Source organism: Diadema antillarum, unplaced genomic scaffold, assembly GCF_040938485.1.
Source record: "Diadema antillarum isolate AM-2024a unplaced genomic scaffold, OU_Dant_1.0 seq00000271_RagTag, whole genome shotgun sequence".
NCBI classification, from domain to species: Eukaryota; Metazoa; Echinodermata; class Echinoidea; order Diadematoida; family Diadematidae; genus Diadema; species Diadema antillarum.
The window spans coordinates 374,083-393,048 of NW_027271306.1; the positions used below are offsets into that span (position 1 = coordinate 374,083).

General features: G+C 39.8%; 1 protein-coding gene across 1 annotated transcript in view; it reads right to left on the reverse strand.

Moving 5' to 3' along the window:
- Positions 1-830: 830 nt before the first annotated feature.
- The window catches only part of LOC139729940 (uncharacterized), a 28,632-nt gene continuing 10,496 nt past the window's right edge, over positions 831-18,966 (reverse strand). Inside the window, exons 6-23 of the mRNA XM_071640860.1 lie at positions 16,086-16,275; positions 15,220-15,332; positions 14,363-14,724; positions 12,874-13,047; positions 11,943-12,112; positions 10,858-10,981; positions 9,467-9,742; positions 8,322-8,447; positions 7,508-7,759; positions 6,613-6,771; positions 5,344-5,472; positions 4,836-4,982; positions 3,966-4,121; positions 3,499-3,633; positions 2,579-2,704; positions 2,000-2,119; positions 1,293-1,412; positions 831-902 (exon numbers count right to left, since the gene is read on the reverse strand). Of these exons, the coding sequence (XP_071496961.1) occupies positions 831-902; positions 1,293-1,412; positions 2,000-2,119; positions 2,579-2,704; positions 3,499-3,633; positions 3,966-4,121; positions 4,836-4,982; positions 5,344-5,472; positions 6,613-6,771; positions 7,508-7,759; positions 8,322-8,447; positions 9,467-9,742; positions 10,858-10,981; positions 11,943-12,112; positions 12,874-13,047; positions 14,363-14,724; positions 15,220-15,332; positions 16,086-16,275 (2,951 nt within the window). The remainder of the gene's footprint in view (positions 903-1,292; positions 1,413-1,999; positions 2,120-2,578; positions 2,705-3,498; positions 3,634-3,965; positions 4,122-4,835; positions 4,983-5,343; positions 5,473-6,612; positions 6,772-7,507; positions 7,760-8,321; positions 8,448-9,466; positions 9,743-10,857; positions 10,982-11,942; positions 12,113-12,873; positions 13,048-14,362; positions 14,725-15,219; positions 15,333-16,085; positions 16,276-18,966) is intronic.

Consider the following 18,966-nt stretch of genomic DNA (forward strand, 5'->3'; position numbering starts at 1 on the left):
TTATAAATACACTGTGTGTAGATTTATGTCCGTCGTTTCACATTTTGGCAAGATTTTACAAACTATCCAAGTCTCTTCTAGAGTGTACCATCTTCTTCAGAGTACCGCCACTTGATGTGTTGATCGACACACAGATTCTGCCATCCACACTCCATGCATGGCCGATTTTGCTGTTGGGCTTGTCTATCCTGGAGAAGGCATCCCACAACAATGCTCTATTTGCATCTGTCAAGTCTTCATGGATCGAGATCCCGGTTTTTTCTCCTTCAGTTTCTTTCTGTTCATCAACAGGGCCTGGCGGTGCTGGTATGAAGTCAGCTTGACGATGATGGGTCGTGGCTTGCCGCGCATTCCTTCCTGATGAGGATTCCTTCGTCGCACCCGATGACTGCGATCAATGGCGCTGGACGGGAGATCCACACCAAGCATCTGCTTGGCAATGTGGCATATTGTCTCGTTTGTGTTCTCTTTGTCTACCTCTGGAACTCCAAAGAAACGAACACAATTCCTTCGGGAGTATTGCTCCTGGTCATTCATTTTTGTTTTGAGCTTGCTGATCTCATTCATTGCACCTTCTCTCTCCTTCTTCATTTGATCAAGGTCTTTTTCACACTTGTCAAGTTTGCACTGCAGGTCAAAGACTTTGCCCTCCTGTTGTTCCATGCGATGGAGGAGTTCATTCACTTTGACTTCAATGGCCTCTGCAACAGCATTTTTAATGGCTGTTAGAAATGTATTGTCCACAAGAATTTCCTTCACCAATGCTGCTGTTTGACGGGTCATTGTTCAGACCAAAGGTGAGAACACAGGATTGCAGAATACCAAATGAGTCAGGTGTCCGGTGAGGGATAGATGCTGGTCACCGACCCGTACGTGTGCACTGTAGTATAAAGGTCTAAGAGCTGTACACAGGTAAGAGAGAAGAAATCCACCCCACTCCAAAAAGATCCTGTGGGACTATATGATATTCTTTGCCACAACAGTTTGAGAACAGCATACAAAAACTATCGGATATCACTCAAGAATATAAAGTTTTTGATCTCCAGGTGTTCAACTTACAGCTTATTCAAACATGCAGAATCCTTTCTGTAGATGTGAAATCCTCCAGCACAGTCCAAAAGTCAGAAAATGAGACAAATTAACACGACATCCTTCCACACAACCACACACAACACTTTCAACCATCAATACCAAATATATATATATATATATATATATATATATATATACATATATATATATATATATATATATATATATATATACATACAAACAAACAAAACACCACTCACATAATACTTGACGGCCCCGGCTGTGACCAGCATCTTTCCGTCGGCCGAAAAGTGAAAATCCTCGACCTTGGCGTACGCCGTGCCTGTCCCCTCTACGCGCAGCGTCCGAGCGTCTCGTATCTTCAGATATACATACAAAGTGCACACAAAGCTCTAGGTCGTCACCACATCCATACATACAAACTGACCTACAGTCAACCTTGTGAAATATTAGCATCAATTTTTTTTAATCTGAAACAGCTAAAAGAAATAACAATTAACAACATTTCTTTCCTCTTCTCATAGAAGACCACAAGAGAGGCACATTTCATTCATTGCTTGTTACATCGTATTTGTATTTATACTGCAGTATACGATTAAAACGTCAGTCCGGTTAAGTGTCGTATAATGTCAATTAGTGGCTCAAATACCTCTGAAACAAAATGATTTATAAAAATGGAAATTGCTGACTTGATTTTCGTACCTTATTTTGTGTTTGCATTCCTCATGCATGCAATAGGGTGACTATGCCACCAAAAATACTTACTATTGAAAGTAACTCACACTTATACAATATCGCCTTTATAAAGGAGTACAGTTTATCATGCACAATAATCCCGTGAAAAAGAACACAAAAATATGTTGACAATACATGGACCCCCCCCCAAAAAAAAAAAAAAAAAAAAAATGAGAACGAGCTTTGTATTCACTCAGAGTCGAAATCTTACAGACAAGGTGCTTCCAGCTACAACGAGAAGACGGTCATCTGATGGTCTAAACGACAGCCCGGATATCACCGATTTCATGCAGCCCTGAGCGACAGGTGTAAAAGAACACACATCGACTACCTGTGGAAGAAAAGGATACGTTCAACAAAAATACAGTTGTATTGTCAGATAGACCGGACATAAAGAGTTTTCATATCTTTAACACGTACGATAAATTCTGATTTGCAGCATATCAAAATTCACATTTCAAAAATTAATATAATACAGGGCCTACGTGCACACAGCTATGTATATTACATACTCACATACTGTAAAGTGATACATTATTTTCTTTCCAAATTTATTATCTAGATAGATAGAGATGGAGAGCGAAGGCGAGAGAGAGAGAGAGAGAGAGGGGGGGGGGGGGGAGTTGATGGAAGAGGATAGGTTGGCAATACTCCAAAATCCTCATGATAAAATAAACCTGAGCAGATTCGAAGTCTACACGATACTCTCTTCTTAGGCCTGTAATACAATATTCGATTGACGCATTTAGGCAACACGGTGACCGAATGCAGCAAAGGCGCCGCCACTCACCGTCACAGAGTTGTCTCCAGCCACGGCCAGGAGCTTGTCGTCTGCGGAAAATACGCAGCTGGTGACTCGAGAGGAATCAACTTCCAGAACCTTGGGGCTTCTGTCTTCCAACTTGACGCCAGACAGCTGAGGAAGAAGTGACATTTGTGGTAATGTGTCAGTCTTTACTGATCAATTTAAGTATTTACGTACTTAAACAGAGCAGCGATAATACAGTGCATTTCATCTATACGTAGAGCAGTTGTAATAAAAAAAATATGAGTAGTTAATATACATGAACCCTCATTTTTGGAACTGTAGCGAAAGTGTCCAATTTTTCTTTAAGACAATATTCTGCATCCTTGATGCCATCAAAATGTTCTTTAGATTCTACAATATTAATGTTTTGTTCTTAAATTGACAATGACGTACAAAGAACAAGCAAAAACTAATTTTATTCCTACAAGTATTTTTTGAATGGGAAGAAAAGACATTAGCGTGTTTTTCATTACCATTGAGATAGAAAAAAAAAAGATACTATGGAAAGGTGGAAAGAGATGATAAGAAATTGACATGACAGTATTAACCGTACATGGTAATAATGAAATAAGCAAAATAGCGATAGAAATTAAGGAAACAGCAAAATACTGAAGTATGACATGCATTTTCCTTTTCAATCATATGCAAATAGTACATACGCTGTATAGTCATATTCACATTACATTTGATAATTGATATCACATCAGAAACGTTGAATTTTCTTTCTTTTTTTAATGTTCGCTAAAGGAACGAAAATGAGGGGAGAAAACATTGTGTTCACATGATATCTTCATACAAACAGTAAAAAAAAATTATTTCCATCACAAATAACGGGACCACGATCATTTTCAGGGCTTAGCTGAAGCTATAGCACATATACAAGATAAACTAAAATTGCTTACAAAAAATAACATGACAGCATTCTTTGGGCAACCGACGGCAATCTTGGATTGGTCATGTGATAGGTCAGCTGACAGGCCCGCTACGAATGGCACGTGATAATTACTCACGGGAGCTGCTTTCTCTCGCAACCAGACCTAGGACATGCAAAAGACATTTCAAATACTTGTTAAAAATGGGTGCATGATAGTTCAACGAAACGCAAAAGTTTGCTCTCCGTTCAATTTCACTCTGAAAGTACAACATCAACGTATGTTGAAGTAAAACCGTAAAATTCACTTGTCAAATCATGTCTAGCATGTCAAAGACAAACACACCATAAATCAAATGAATTTCTCTGTGTTCATGACTACACTGACTGTGAAAATTGATGAACCATGAATACCGACTGAAGTAAATACAAAAGCAAAGTGGGACATGAAAATAATGCAAGATTGTCCGAATTACGGTTGAGAAGAATAGTTCTCACTTCTATTGCTATTGCGTTCCCGCTCGACACGGTAAGAAGATGATGGGCATTTCTTCCGATTAATCGGGCGAGGATGACTTTTTGCTGACTTGGATCTGCGCGGAATTCATGTCTTAATCCAGTTCGCGTTCCGAGACAGGATGGAAGCTTCGAAACCTGTTAAAAGAATACTGGATTACTATTTCACCTCTTGTTTTAAATTTGCATAAATAGATACATACGTTTGTGTTTTTTCTTAAAATGTTATACATATTCATACAAAGTACCCCCCCCCCAAAAAAAAAAAAAAAACCAAGGCAAATATTGCATTCATTGCATGATTTATGATTGTTACAATGTGTGACACGACGTGATTTTAATTGTTTCTGTTATTGTGCACAGCCGTACATTCATGACTATTTCTTGGGTGTAGAATTCCCTGGTATATAATCTGAAAATTACTCTCCATTTCATGAGGAAAACAATTAAAAAAATAAAGGGAAACAGCCTGCTTCGTCAACCAGTACTTCATGCCCTATATACACTAGATATGAGAAATCTTCAATCATCCAATTCGTTTTCATCTGCAGATCTACGTTGTATTCATGTTGTACAATACAACAAATAACGAGTAGGCCCTATGCATACTGGGCCTTATTGCATAGAAATTGAGATCAAACATAAGTTTTTAAAAAAGTCTCTGAATACACAATTCTGATTGGCTGACACACGGCTAAAATCTACTAGTAATTTATTGACTTATGCTTGATTAAATCGTTTTATGCAACAGCTAGGGCCCTGGTGTGTTAAAGCGTACGTGACCTAAATGATCATCCAGAGCTCTTTCCAGAAAATGCACAGTTTAAAGTTCAAAAATTTCCCCATTCTCACCTCAACTCCTCCCGTGGTACACGATATCATGTATCGACTGTCCACCGGTGCTATCGTGACGTTATCGATCGCCTCAAAGTTTTTGACCTTATACAGTGTTGTCGTCGTTGATTTGGCGAGTGCCTTATCTTGACAGGGATGTACTATCTTTGAGGGTAGTAGAAAAATAGCAAGAAATCGCCTTGGAGATTAAGAGCCAGAGTACCGAATACATATCATGAATAAAATATTTGCATATATCGACACAAATCATTATTACTATAAACATACAGAAGATTAACATATCATAATCGAGTTTTTCGTCAACATACTGGGGTGTAATTGAAATAGATTCTTGTCATTCCTCCATTTTAAGCAGACAAGTTGGCTTCCTATAGGGCCAATGAAGATCCCGTAGAAGAAACACCCCTTGTATTGTGTGAGATTGTGCAATATTCGGGTATTCTCCACTGCTTTGTTCGAACACTGATGTCTGCATTGCTAATTAAATTGACTTGCTTCATCTTACCACACATTTACCACTGCGGTCAATCTTGCGTCCAACGACACGCTCCAGATTTCCGTCGGCGCCGAACGATGCGTCGAAGACATTTCTGTCGATTCGAGGCCTCCGTCTCTCCTTCTCCAGCTTCCATACCTGTCATGAAGAAGAAAGCAAAAACGACACAACAATAAAAACAATCGGGAATGAGACGGGACCAGAGCATAAAAAACTCCAAAACATACAAACAAACAAGACAACAACAACAATAAATAAACAAACCAAACACTTTGTGCCCTTCTTTAGTGTATCGCGATTATTATTACATTATGCATTACAATAATTGCCTTCAACAAACCGTCCGAAGAGTCCTCCTAGAGGAAATGGTTTAACTATGCGCACTTAGCCTCTGCAACATTAAATATATACTAATAACTGCTAACCCTTTATCATCTTGTTTCATACAGCTAACCAGTATACGTCAGACAGTCAGTCTGTAAGTCAGTAAGTCAGTAAGCCAGTCACTCGCTCAGTCTTTCCGACAGTCAGTCAGTCATTCGAGCATCCAGTCAATCAGTCATCAAGTCAGACAGTCAGACAGTTGGTCAGTCACTCAGGCAGACAGTCAATCAGTCAGTCATCCAATCAGTTAGTCAGCCAGACAGCCAAGCAGATAGTCAATCAGTCAGTCAGACGGACAGATAGTCAATCAGTCAGCCAGTCAGCCAGTCAGTCAGTCAGTCAATAAGCCATCAAGCCAGCCAGTCAGACAGTTGGTCAGTTAGTCAGGCAGACAGCCAGGCAGATAGTCAATCAGTCAGTCATCCAATCAATCAATCAGTTTCAGTCAGCCAGACAGACAGTTAGTCAGTCAGCCAGGCAGTCAGTCAGTCAGTCAGTCAATAAGTCATCAAATCATCAAGTCATCAAGTCAGACAGTTGGTCAGTCAGGCAGTCAATCAGTCAGTCATCCAGTCAATTAATCAGTTAGCCAGTCAGACAGATAGTTAGTCAGTCAGTCAGCCAGTCAATGAGTCATCAAGTCAGTCAGACAGTTGGTCAGTCATTCAGGCAGACAGTTAATCAGTAATCCAGTCTATCAATCAGTCAGTCAGTCAGACAGACAGACAGACAGTCTGTCAGTCAATCAGTTAGTCATCGAGCAGTCCGTAATCCAGTCAATTAGGCAATCACGTAGTCAATCAGCCAGTCAGTCAGCCAGCCAGTCAGTCATCCAGTCAGTTAGTCTGTCAGCTACCTAGTCAGTGAGATTCCATGTAAGCATATGCTACTTACGAGAATTAAGCCGCAGTCTTGGTTAGTCACCAGAAAGATTCCCCCTTCGGTCCATGACAACCACATGCTGATGACATCACGATAAACGCCTCCTACGTTCAGTTGACAGTACATCGTTAGCTTCCACTCCCTCCATGCACTTTGGCCAAGCCTCAAAACCTGAAAAACAAATAAGCAAGCAGAGAAACCGGAAGATGCTCAACTTTGTAATCATTAGAGCACTTGAATAAAGATTCCCCTCCTCCTTTATCTTTTCCACCTCAACGTAAACAACAGATGACAAGATCGATCATCAAGGATTTGTCAACTCTAACATTTTTTAACTCTATCTCTAACTACATTGTAGGAATGAGTGGTGTTGCATCGATCGATCGATAGATTTACTGATTTATCGTCTCTTTTAGTGAATCGTTTATCTATGTAGTTATGTATTTTAATGTCCATTGCCTAATTTGGCAAGATATATCAAGAAAAACGTTACAAGTTAACTATATATTTATATAAGCATCCAATAACATAAAGAAAAAGACGAAATGTACAGTTTTCACCGGACAACGGAAATTAAAATAAATGCAAAAACTATGACGTACAGCTGTAAAAATAAACTACATTAAAACACAATAAAATAATGATCTTTATACTGCTTTTCACATTAACGGCTAAGTAGGCTGAAAAGCGGAAAGGTTGGATTTATTCATAAAGGTTATGACACAATACAAAGCAATGTATAGACAGCTCTAAGTGATATCCCTTTTGTTTTGAATGATTCCACTTCAGTTTTAAATGAGGTCGGAACATAAATGCGTGCATAGGATGTATTTACCCATGCATGCGTACAGGAATGAATATCTGCATGAGTGTAATAAACGATCTTTGGAGACTGACGTCATCTTACAGTGATGTGCCCCGTGATTCTCTTCACTGCAATGAAGTGTCCTCGACTTCCTCCGTGTGAGCATGAGACGGCGTCGTAGGTGGCGTGTTCTTCCCTGGTCCATCGACACACTGGGCGACCTTTGGAGTTGAACACTTGCAGACGGTGCGAGACGAGGGTGACGATCAGCCCGTTTCTCAGGTACGAACATCCGCAGAGGTCGACCGCGTGGGTAATGCTGATCATTTCGCAGCCCTCTCTGACGTTGTATACCTAAAAAACACAAAAGAAGAAAGGAAGAACCCCGAGTATAAAACCATTATGTTAACGAAAATGGGTGAAAACGCGACAGAGAAAGGAGAAAGGGTGAGAAGTGATGGACCGTTTCAAACAAGAAGGAAGATTCAAGATATCTGCATATAATTGAAATTATTCGATAGCTTTCATTTATCATGTCTTTCCAAACAACTTGTAGTCATCAAGTGTCTTCAGAAAGTTATGTCGAGGAATCCAGTATATTTAGTGCGGAAAAATTAGGAACAATGGTATTCTTCAAATTGTTCATTTCTCACTTCTTCTCAACACCAGACTAAACACCACACGCCACGAATCCATGGTCACACTGAAGCGCATACGTTGAGATTATGGCAGACAACCAAAATGATAGATTGACTTAATAACGACCGTATACAGTTGACCGGTGGATAAAAGACGGCGTTCCCATCTTTCTAATTAATATCTTTGATATGAAAAGTTGGGTTTTTTTCGGACAAACGAGGGTATGGTGACAAATAGACCCCAAATTCTCCTCCTACAATGCACAGTCAACTGTTACCTTTACAGTGTCATCGCTAGCCGCACACGTCAGCACAGTGCCCTCAATGTCACACGAAGAACATGAAAGGATGGCAGTCTTGTGTGCTTGGAACGAGTGTTCCAAACACCGTGCTAAACTCCAGACCTGTAACGATAAAAAACAAAGAAACAAAGGCCCGTTTGTCTTTATATCCTTCATATATTCTTTATGTTGTACAGTCTTGGGACTATTTGGTCGCGAAACGTTTTTATTCTTTATTTCTGGTTAGAGTATCAGTTGCATTCGCTGGTTTGCTGAATTTGTGTTTTTGTTTGTTTGGTATGTTTTGTTGTTTTGTTTGTATATTTGTTTGATTGTTTTGGGAGTTTAAAAACGTTTATCAAAGCAAAAACAGCCCCAAAGAGGAGCAAAAATGATTGAAAATACATTAGTAGAGACTCTGATGTCTTCAAAACGTAGATCGTTTGTAATCAGACTGTTTATTACAGTTAAAGGAAACCAAAACCCCAAGAGAAATGTGGATTGAGTGAAAGCAGCAACATTAGTAGAACACATCAGTGAAAGTTTGAGGAAAATCGGACAATCGATGCAAAAGTTATGAATTTTTAAAGTTTTGGTGTTGAAACCGCTGGATGAGGAGACTACTAGAGGTTATGACGTCATGTATGGACAATAAAGTAATTCTAATATAAAGGGAATTCCTTTAAAACTCACTTTTCACTTAATCAGTATCAAGTCAGTATCAAGTCAGTATCAAGTTGATGGAATGTGTAATATTCATGAAAAATGATTCTTTTTTTTGTGGGATTCCCTTTATGTTTTCTTTATATTGTTGTCCACACATGACGACATAACCTCTAGTTACGTGCTAGTAGTCTCCTCATCCAGCGGTTCCAACACCAAAACTTTAAAAATTCATAACTTTTGCATTGATTGTCCGATTTTCCTCAAACTTTAAACCATTTTAACCTCTAGTCACGTGCTAGTAGTCTCCTCATCCAGCGGTTCCAACACCAAAACTTTAAAAATTCATAACTTTTGCATTGATTGTCCGATTTTCCTCAAACTTTCATTGATGTGTTCTACTAATATTGCTGCTTTTACTCAATCCACATTTTCCTTTGGGTTTTGGTTTCCTTTTAAAGGACCAAATACACACGCACCTTCAAGCAGCCAGTAACATCGGCAGTGACGAGTTTGCAGACATCGTCGCAGCTGACGAAGCAGCATCTGACCACGGCCGAGGCTCCGTGGTCGATGGCCTTCTCGGTCAAGCACGGTAGCTGACGATCCGTCTGGCTGAAATCCCAAACCCTGACCCCTTTCTGACTGGAGCAGGTCGCCAGCCGTGACCCGTCATGGCTGATGCTCACATCCGTGACGTTTTCCGGGTGTCCGTGTATCAGCGTATGCACTTTGCCTTCTATGATGTCGGTGATCTGCCGTAAAGGATGGCGAATATTATTACTTCGATGTAAAATAGTAATTATTTGGTCAGTGTAAGCAGTATTTCTTTAACCATGCAGACTCGATCTGTCAATGTATCTCAAGCATTGTCAGGTGTGTACCCAGTTTTACCTTTACGTAAGGGCGGACATGGCAGGTAAAACATCTTTGGCAAGGATGAAAGCCTATACCGCAACAAGTAATATTCGTACCAATAATCTTCTGTTTAACTCTCTGTGTGCTTTGAGTGCTAATTGGTAGAGAAAACCCCATAGCATTGTACACACTGTCCAAAGTCTTTGACGTAGAGAGGGTTAAAGGGGATGGCTAGTAACTGATCAGTGGGAATCAGTGGGAATGCTGAGGGATGATTGTTCCAATCCTTGTGGGATTCATTTAAGAGTACATTACATATCTATTCTTGTGTGAAAGTTATTTGCTTAAGAATGGTCTCATATTCAAGTAATGTGCAGTTTAATGCTTCCAGGTAAGCGTCCCTGGTCAGTGACGGGGTATTAATCTGCACATTACTTGAATATGAGACCGTTCTGAAGCAAATAATTTTCACACAACAGTAGATATATAATGTACTCTTAAATGAATCCCACAAGGATTGGAACAATCATCCCTCAGCATTCCCACTGATTCCCACTGATCGGTTACTAGCCATCCCCTTTAAGTGTCTAAGAGAAACATTATCTACTACATCACAGTGTTCTCATTCCCATTCGATGATTTCATATCTAGTTCCATTGATGTTATTTTTTTTCTGTCATTGTTATTGTTGTCCTTGACAGCGAGTGGTAAGAATAAGATCCAGTACAGCAAATAGTGGGAGCTATTTGATCCGGCATATTCAGAGTGAAGTTGCATTCCATTTTCTGAAGTAGGTAAAGTCAAATAATACGATAAATATCTTAAGATGAACTAATTTTGCAACTTTAGTATGTTTTGTGAAAGTCTTCATCGTTTGACCATTGCCACTCGGAAGCGATTTGATACAAATAGTGCATTCCCTACTCTTTGGATTTTATTTCAACAACTGAAATTTATAGAAATGATGGGGGGGGGGGGTGGGGAGGGGGAGATAATAAAATGTCCTTCTCACCTGCACTTGTCCACCGTATCCCGCCGTAACGATCTCACGCCCGTTTGGGAGAAGCTTGGCACACGTGGCATACTTGCCAGAAGGCCTGTGCGTTACGCTGAATACAGTTGGACGCCTGTCAGCGCTGCGATGGGAAAGTAGAGTTTGATTTGGACGCAGAAGAAAGGAACGTAAGAACGGTTTCCTAGGCAACACATCTGCATCATCAGAGCTGATATTTGATTTGATTTGATTTGATTTATTCATTCTCTGTATGGCATCATTTACAATTCTTTTTTTATCAATATAATCAAACATAATATATACAAATATGATACTCATTATAGCTACTTTCTACAATTTCAACAATTTTCATTACACATACATCTGTGACATAAGTATAGTACATGTGCTATGAATTACCACTCAGAACGGTCGCCAATAATAACCTATAAGTTTGACCCTTTGGTAACCGATGATACAATACGTTAATGCAATAAGAGAAGGGAGATCCAACATGATGCTCGTGGATAAGAGGGTGACATCTGATGATAATTATGATGTTTTTCTTACGATTCTTCTGAAGGTCCTTGTACCTCACGTATATATCATTTAAACTTGCGTTGCAGAATTACACCAAAGGTATACCGGGTATACCTGGATTGTTCAATGCGTCCACTGTCATGAGCGTCCGAGAATAGTTAAAATCCAGCGTCGCGTTATCTTTACACGAATATAGCGCATCTCAGCATTGATCGTTCGTATTGTCTTACCTGTTTCTGTACGTCTGGAAACTTCCCAGTATGCATTACGGATTTGGGGCTATTCTTCGCTCATGATAGTTTTACTATCACATCTCACACAATTTTATAATTAATGCTCATTAGAGGACCTACATACCCGTAGTATCACATGACTGCACCAATTAAACTGGAGTAAACCAGGAAAATGTGAATGATACAGCTTGCGGTTGGTGTGTTTGAGCTCATTTACGAAATCTACCCAGTCTGACAGTCTGAGGCTGTGCACGCTTTCCCTCAAATGGGAATTGACTAGTTTACAGAAACTGAACTAGTGTTCCATGCGAGTCCTGCATTTCAACTTACATGTCGGTGACGAAGAAGCACTCTTGTGAAGACTGGGCAGACGTCAGAGCTTTCTGGAACACTGGCGAAGACTTTGGTAGGCAGAGACTGGTCTGAATCATATCACTCCGGCATGACTTGAATCGGTTAAACGGCATCAACGCTCTGAACTCGTTGCACATCCGGGCACTCTGTGTGTGTGTGCGCGCGGGGGGGGGGGGCAAATTAAATTATATATATATATATATTTGCTTTCTTCTAAATACTGTAATGACATACACTACATTGGACAGAAAATGAGCGTACTGGTAGGAGAGGTTTTCTTCAACACGAGCACAGGAAAAGGCGAAAGGTGTAAGTATTGAGAACTTTTTCAAGTTTATGTAAAAGATGTTGCTCAACAGAACTAATCACTGATCTCAGCTCAGGGCAAGAGAAACGTTTGGGTTTCTGAGCTCAAATATCTGCGTTCAATTCATCCATTGATTAAAGCAGTCACGACGACTGGAAAATTTAGCATTTAAAAATGAAGGCCCGTTCGTCCATCTTTGAAAGCCAGATGTTAGTCGTCTTTTGAAACGACGTCTCTATATGTATGAATTTTGTGTTAAAGAAGTATAATGACAATAAATAATGGTGTCTACTGAAACTGACGTTTTCGATCATCGCTGTATATCAGTATTATAAGCACAGAGGACTTACATTGACAAATAACCAATAAACGGGAAACTAGTTAGTGTTCTCTCCCTCGACCTTTGTGATTAGATTCCCGATATAGGAGTTGAAAAGCGTCTATGAGCTCTTTGTTACCTTTGATAAGTATTACTTATCGTGCACATTTGAAAAAAAAAAGAGAAGAAAATCGTCTGCTTTTCTTTTCTCAAAATCTTAAAAAAAAATGATCTTGATATAACTCACAGAGAAAAACAAAACAAAACCCTAAGACCCAAACCTTTGTCACGTCTTTCCTCTCTGACACAAGATAGTTGTAGACAAGGTCATGAAGTCGGTAAGTCTGACACCTGTCCTCAGACTGGCAACCTAATATCGCTAGATGGCGCTGCGTCAGTACTCTCATCCTGTCTTCGATTTCTTCTCGACAACAGCCCTCCAGCATGCCCAGGATCTAACATTTGTGTTGATTAAACAAGAAAAAGAAAGAAAGAAAGAAAAAGAGAAAAAGGTTGCATTAGACAGGAAGTCATTGTTTCATGCTGACATCAAAACCACTTCTCTTTTAAAAAGTTAAGTTTATTGAGGGAAAAGACACCATCTGAGTGTTGCTCTACGTTATGAGAGATTAAGTATGGTGTTCAAACGCTGGAATACAGTCTGTATAGACTTTTAGGAGTAAAATGCGCTGATGACATTAATGATAAGACCACGGAGACAAATTTTACCACCGAGGCTGATTACAGGGGCAACCTTTACCAAGAAGCAGCGCACAGTATATAACACAGACGCACAGTAAAGCATACTCCTTCAGTTACACCATAAATTACGAGCTTCTCAGCCAGTGAGAGCCACGCATATAAAGACCAGCGTCCAGTTTCTCAGTTGCGATCAGATCAAATCTAATGAGCAGAAGAGGGAAGGAGAGATATTCTGAAAAAAAAATTGTCTACTGCGAGTTTTTCCGGGAGTCAATCTTTACCTTCTCTGCATGGAACGCCTTATCATTTTTAGCTCCTATAGATTCTCATGGTCGGGTATACGTCACTTCCGGTATAGCTGAAGTGAAAACAAACAGCTCGTCTGTACATTACAATGCGCGGAGATGGAGTGTGAATCGGCATGAATGTTGTGCATGCACCATCATATACAGTGGTGATATCTAAGGGTGATACAGACGACGCATCGTCGGCGTTTGGAATCCTCGATATACCATTCTCTTACGTAATCTATGAATAACATGTCTTGTGGTCATCAGAAATGTAAAGATGAACCATATCGGAATTTCACGGTCAATTACATGGAAGAAAAGCAGATAAGGGCGGTGAGTTGGCTCAGTCGTAGCGCGTCTGCCTAACGATCCTAAGGACCCGGGTTCGAACCCGAGTCTGGACTGAGCAATGTTGTGTGTAATCATACCGTCCCCTCTAGCAAGAGGCAAAACACTCTGTCCCTCGGATAGAACATAAAGTGGAGGTCCCGTGTATGAGAGAGTCACAACTCAAGCACGTAAAAGATCCCGCTTCATTCATTCATCGCAAAGAGCAGGGTGTTTAACCCGGTGAAATGGTCCCACCTCACATCCATCTGGACCCCATGGAAGACCAGCTTAGTGTAGCTGAATATGGGCTATCCAGCCAGGCTATCCAGCCATCTTCTCAGATGGAAATGAACAAACAAACAATTTCGATCGTGGGTTTGTCTTTCACTCCAGCCGCAGCTAAATACCGGGATGTGCGACCACGAGAACACAGATAGACTTTATTTACCTTTGAGGACAGCACCGCGCCTTGATCAAAGACAACGAAGCAGGAGAAGGTGCTGAGGAGTGCATCTCGGGATGCAGACACGGGCAGCTCCTGGACGCTGAGGTGGATGGCATCCCGGACATTTGACAGGTTTTTTAGGTTTCCCTCCTTGAGTTGGCGAACGTAGTACTCCCACCGCTGCCCGAAGTCCCTCAGGAGCCCGCCGATCAGCGAAACGACGAGAGGACAGCCGCTGCTGAGATGATGGATGCGGGCCGCTTCCGGGGGGAGATCGGCCTGAGGAGTCTCGGACAGGCGAGATAGAGCTCGAAGCGACTGTTCCTCCGTGAAACCTTCAGAGAGCACCAGCTCCTCCTTGGGGCCTCCAAATAAAATGATAAGATAGTATGATTTTATCATATAAAAGCAATGCAACCTAATTACAGGAAAGCTGTATTCCCCCACCGTCATGACCATGAAACTAAAGGTCACATGCCCATTGAATCTGATATTTTTGTGATTTGGTTTGGTTTTTCAACGAAATTGCGTAATTGATTGTTGTTATCACCATGGCGCGATAGATATCAAATCGGAGCTGACATACAATGCCTATGATTTGAACGCTGAATTGCAATGATCAGTACAGGAAGTGCAGTATACATATTATATATCAAGGATTAAAAAAAATGAAACAAAATGAATTTGCCAGACAAAGAGATTCAGTGATGTTTTTTTTTTTTCATTCAATCTTCGTGTTATGCTAACTTTACATATAAGAGTTGAAACAGATTGTTTTTCAGTCGCAGTGTTAAGAATCCTAATTCACATTTCAAAAGGCCAACAGAGCATGGATGTTGGGGATAATAATTTTGGCCTACCAGTCACGCATGAATGGACGCCCGCGTCCTGTGTTGTTATGACAACCGTACACCGTACGTCAAATGCTTGGAGGACAGCTGGCTCCCACACGTCATCCAGAATTAAGACAGTTCTGATCAAAACAACAAAATGAAGAGAGTTTCAGCCTCTCATATATCAGTCCTTATACGAGTCCTTATGAATATTCAAATGAGTGAATTAAAGACGTCATACCCTTACAATTTTACATGTATGTTATATGCGAAATTCGGAAAATTGTTATTATTAGCTAATTCAAGGAAAAGCATGTTTTCATACCAAGATATATCAGAGTTAACATTTGTGTGTGTGTGTGTTTTTTTGAGTGGTTTTAAGACGAGTTTTATATTCCATTACAGCTGAAATATGAGATTTTTGTAATTCTGTATATGAACAAATATATGAATGAATGAGAAATTATGACAGCATGACATTCCCAACTTTATTTAAATATTCCTAAGGACTGTTCAAGATTTTTTTTTTTTCAATTCAACACGATAACACACAAAACAGAGTCATCTGCTGGCTGGCCCTATTCCTCTCACGGGAATGTTACTGTCAATACCTTAATCTTAGTTTTTGGCACATAAATTTCCCTTGAAATTTTGCATTGTTAAATGCAAACCAGCATTTGAGATATTCATAGGGTATGCAAAAACACATCTCTACACACACACACACACACACACACACACACACACAATCACTCCTTCATTAATATGTTTTAAAACTACACAATTTATTTGTGATGTAGGCCCTATATTCCTACATGGCATGTGTGTTCGGTGGTCACAAAGTTCCAGAGCCTGAAAGTCCTACTTAAAAGCATTCGCTTTTACTTATTTACCTGGGTCTTTGCTCGATGATTAGTTTCTTGAGGTAGTTTTTCCATTGCTCCAGCGTCTTTGGAGGGGAGGGTCTCATGAGCAGACTGTCGTCCAAACTCCTGCAGAGCGTCTCAATTCTCTCCGTAATCTCAGCCTTCTGCTTGACTGCGGCACCCACAGCCATCCAGAACACTCCATCGGGGTAACATTCTGGAGGGGGGGGGGGGGTGGGGGTTGGGAGGGGGAGGGGTAGATAGAACGCGATATGATAAACTTAGCAAACAGATGCATTGTATTATTTGTTTCCCGTGACAATTCTTGCAAACAACAACAACAGCATATAGTCGAGGGTGGAATGAATACAAACGTGACAAGATTTATCTATTCCGACATTTGGTGTTTCACAAAGATTTTACTGAAGGTATATTGTTTTACAATTTTACACCATGATTGAGTACTTGGTGATTTGTCTCGTATGATCACTTCCAATTCGCTTTTTCACAGATAGATAGATATTGGTTTATTTCATCAAAAGGAAATTAAATAGCAGCCCAGATGCTGAATTGCGTGTCCCTGATGTAAATGTACAAACGAAACAATACTGTACAACACAATAATTATTCACATTAAGCAGATACAAAAAGTGGGACTTATTACAATCATGTAACACAACAACAATTCTCTTTCAAAATGCAATATTACATCAAAGACCAATTACACATAAGTGATAAGAACAGAAAATGAAATCAACTGATTTAGAATATTATTCCTCTTTAAGTTTAATGATGTAACAGAAAGAAACTAAGTTTTTTTTTTTTGTCTTTAGGTATGTAGGTTTTATTTTGTAAGCACGATGCTATTGATTCTTTTTAGGGGTGTTAGGTCGCGTCTTTCGCGGCATTCCACATCACATCCCATGCTTATTTTATTGCGAATTTGTATATATACTTTTATACGTGCCTTCACAGAACAAATAATCCGTTCCGCTATCAGCAATTCCATAATGTCACTTTCTCGGTCGCTTTCACCGCTCTATACACTTCTACTATGGCTAATAGTCTCTGTGGGCTTGATCTTTGATGTATCGATTGATCTAGGATTTTTATTTTTAGTTGTCTCGTCTCTTTAATTTCATTTCTGTTTCCTCTTTCTCCCTTTTTCCCCTTCTTTTCTCATTCCCGCACACCTGTAGTTAAGCTATTCACCTATTTTTCCCCTGTGAGGTGCCCACATAGTACAAGCACAGTCTTTTGTGTGGGTGCCTCCACTTTTTTCGCAGAATGTATATGTTTGTGTGAAAAATGCCTCACTTTGTAATGACTACTGACAAATACATTTTATTCTTTGCTGTCTATGTATCATTCCTTCAAATGCATGTCGAATTCATACTTTTAGTACATTCTGTTAAAAGAAGTGAAAATATAACCTTTGAATTGAAATTGAATTGAAATATTAAGAAATACATATGTACTTACAGTTGTATATACACCTATACATGTAAATTTATAAGTATATACATACACGTACACACAGAGAAATTAGGGTTCTATTAGGGTTCTTATTTTCACCCTACGAGCAAATCTAACTAAGTGGCACCTTAAAGGGTTCGGGATGGATGTAGGGGTGCAAATCCGAACCCTAAAGGGAGCCGAGTCTTAAGGGTTCGAATTTGGAACCATTCCATAGTCTTTCCCGAAAGCTGACATGTGGGTGTTGAATGGTGTTTGCTTGAAATGCCACACTATTTTTGGATATTATCGTATATTTTTATTTGAAAATATAACTACACGTTGTTAAAGAGTAACAGTGTCATCAGTAATACTGTAATAAAAAAAATTACTACTTGATTAAACAATTGTTTTTTCTTCTGGCACCGGGATCAAGAATATCATTTCAATGACGTTATCATAGAGTACACGTATTATGCGTGCACGCGTGGACCGTTGAGCACTTGGTCAATGGCAAAGCTAAAATCGCATGCGCACGCCACGCCGTTGGTCGCGCGGTATACGTACGTACGTGCATACTACTGACGTTCCTCGTTTGAAATGGACAGACGACCGTGAGGTTGGGATGATGAATTAATCTTTTTGATGAGCCAAACGTTGTGAGTAGATAATTGTACTGTAATTCCGTTGAAAATATTTCACAGTAATCGATGATGATATGTGTGAATTATGCTCATAGAATGCTGAGTGGTGAAAACTGATGCGAAAGAGTTGTATCGAGGTACATGTGTACTTACATGTCAGAAGTGCCATCATACATACAGTAAAGCATAGCGAATAAGTCAATGAAAGTGCACGGTAATACGGAAAGCCTCAACCAAGGTACTAATTACGACCAACAGCCCCATACGCATAGCGTAATTACGCTATGCGTATGGGGCTGCTGGACGCAGTTACCAAGGTACGTACGTAAATAGGTGACCGGATATAGTCGCATCATTTTCGTTAATGGGAATTATTACGTTTGAGCCGAGTTGAGGCTCAGTTGGATATTGGTTTCTGTGAAGTTGACAGAAAGAACGATGTAGGCATGTATGATGTGCCTAATGAAGAAAAATAGTGTTCCTGGTTCATTTAGGAGAATTTAAGACATGTATGAAGATTGAAGTCAGAAAATTTAGGTTGGCCTTGACTCCTTGTTGTCTATCAATGAAAATAGAATGTGTGTTATAAATTAGCAATGCCATAGTCACAGAGCATGAGCAATGATACACGATATGTGAATGTAGATAATATCTACTGGAGAAGTTGCATGTGCTAGACATGACATAAATAAAAAAATAATAATAAATACAAAAATAAGTCACACAAACAAGGTATGTAAACGGTAAATCACTTCAGAAGTACAACTACTTGTCTTGATCCCATACTTTAGCAGGTAGATATTCCAATA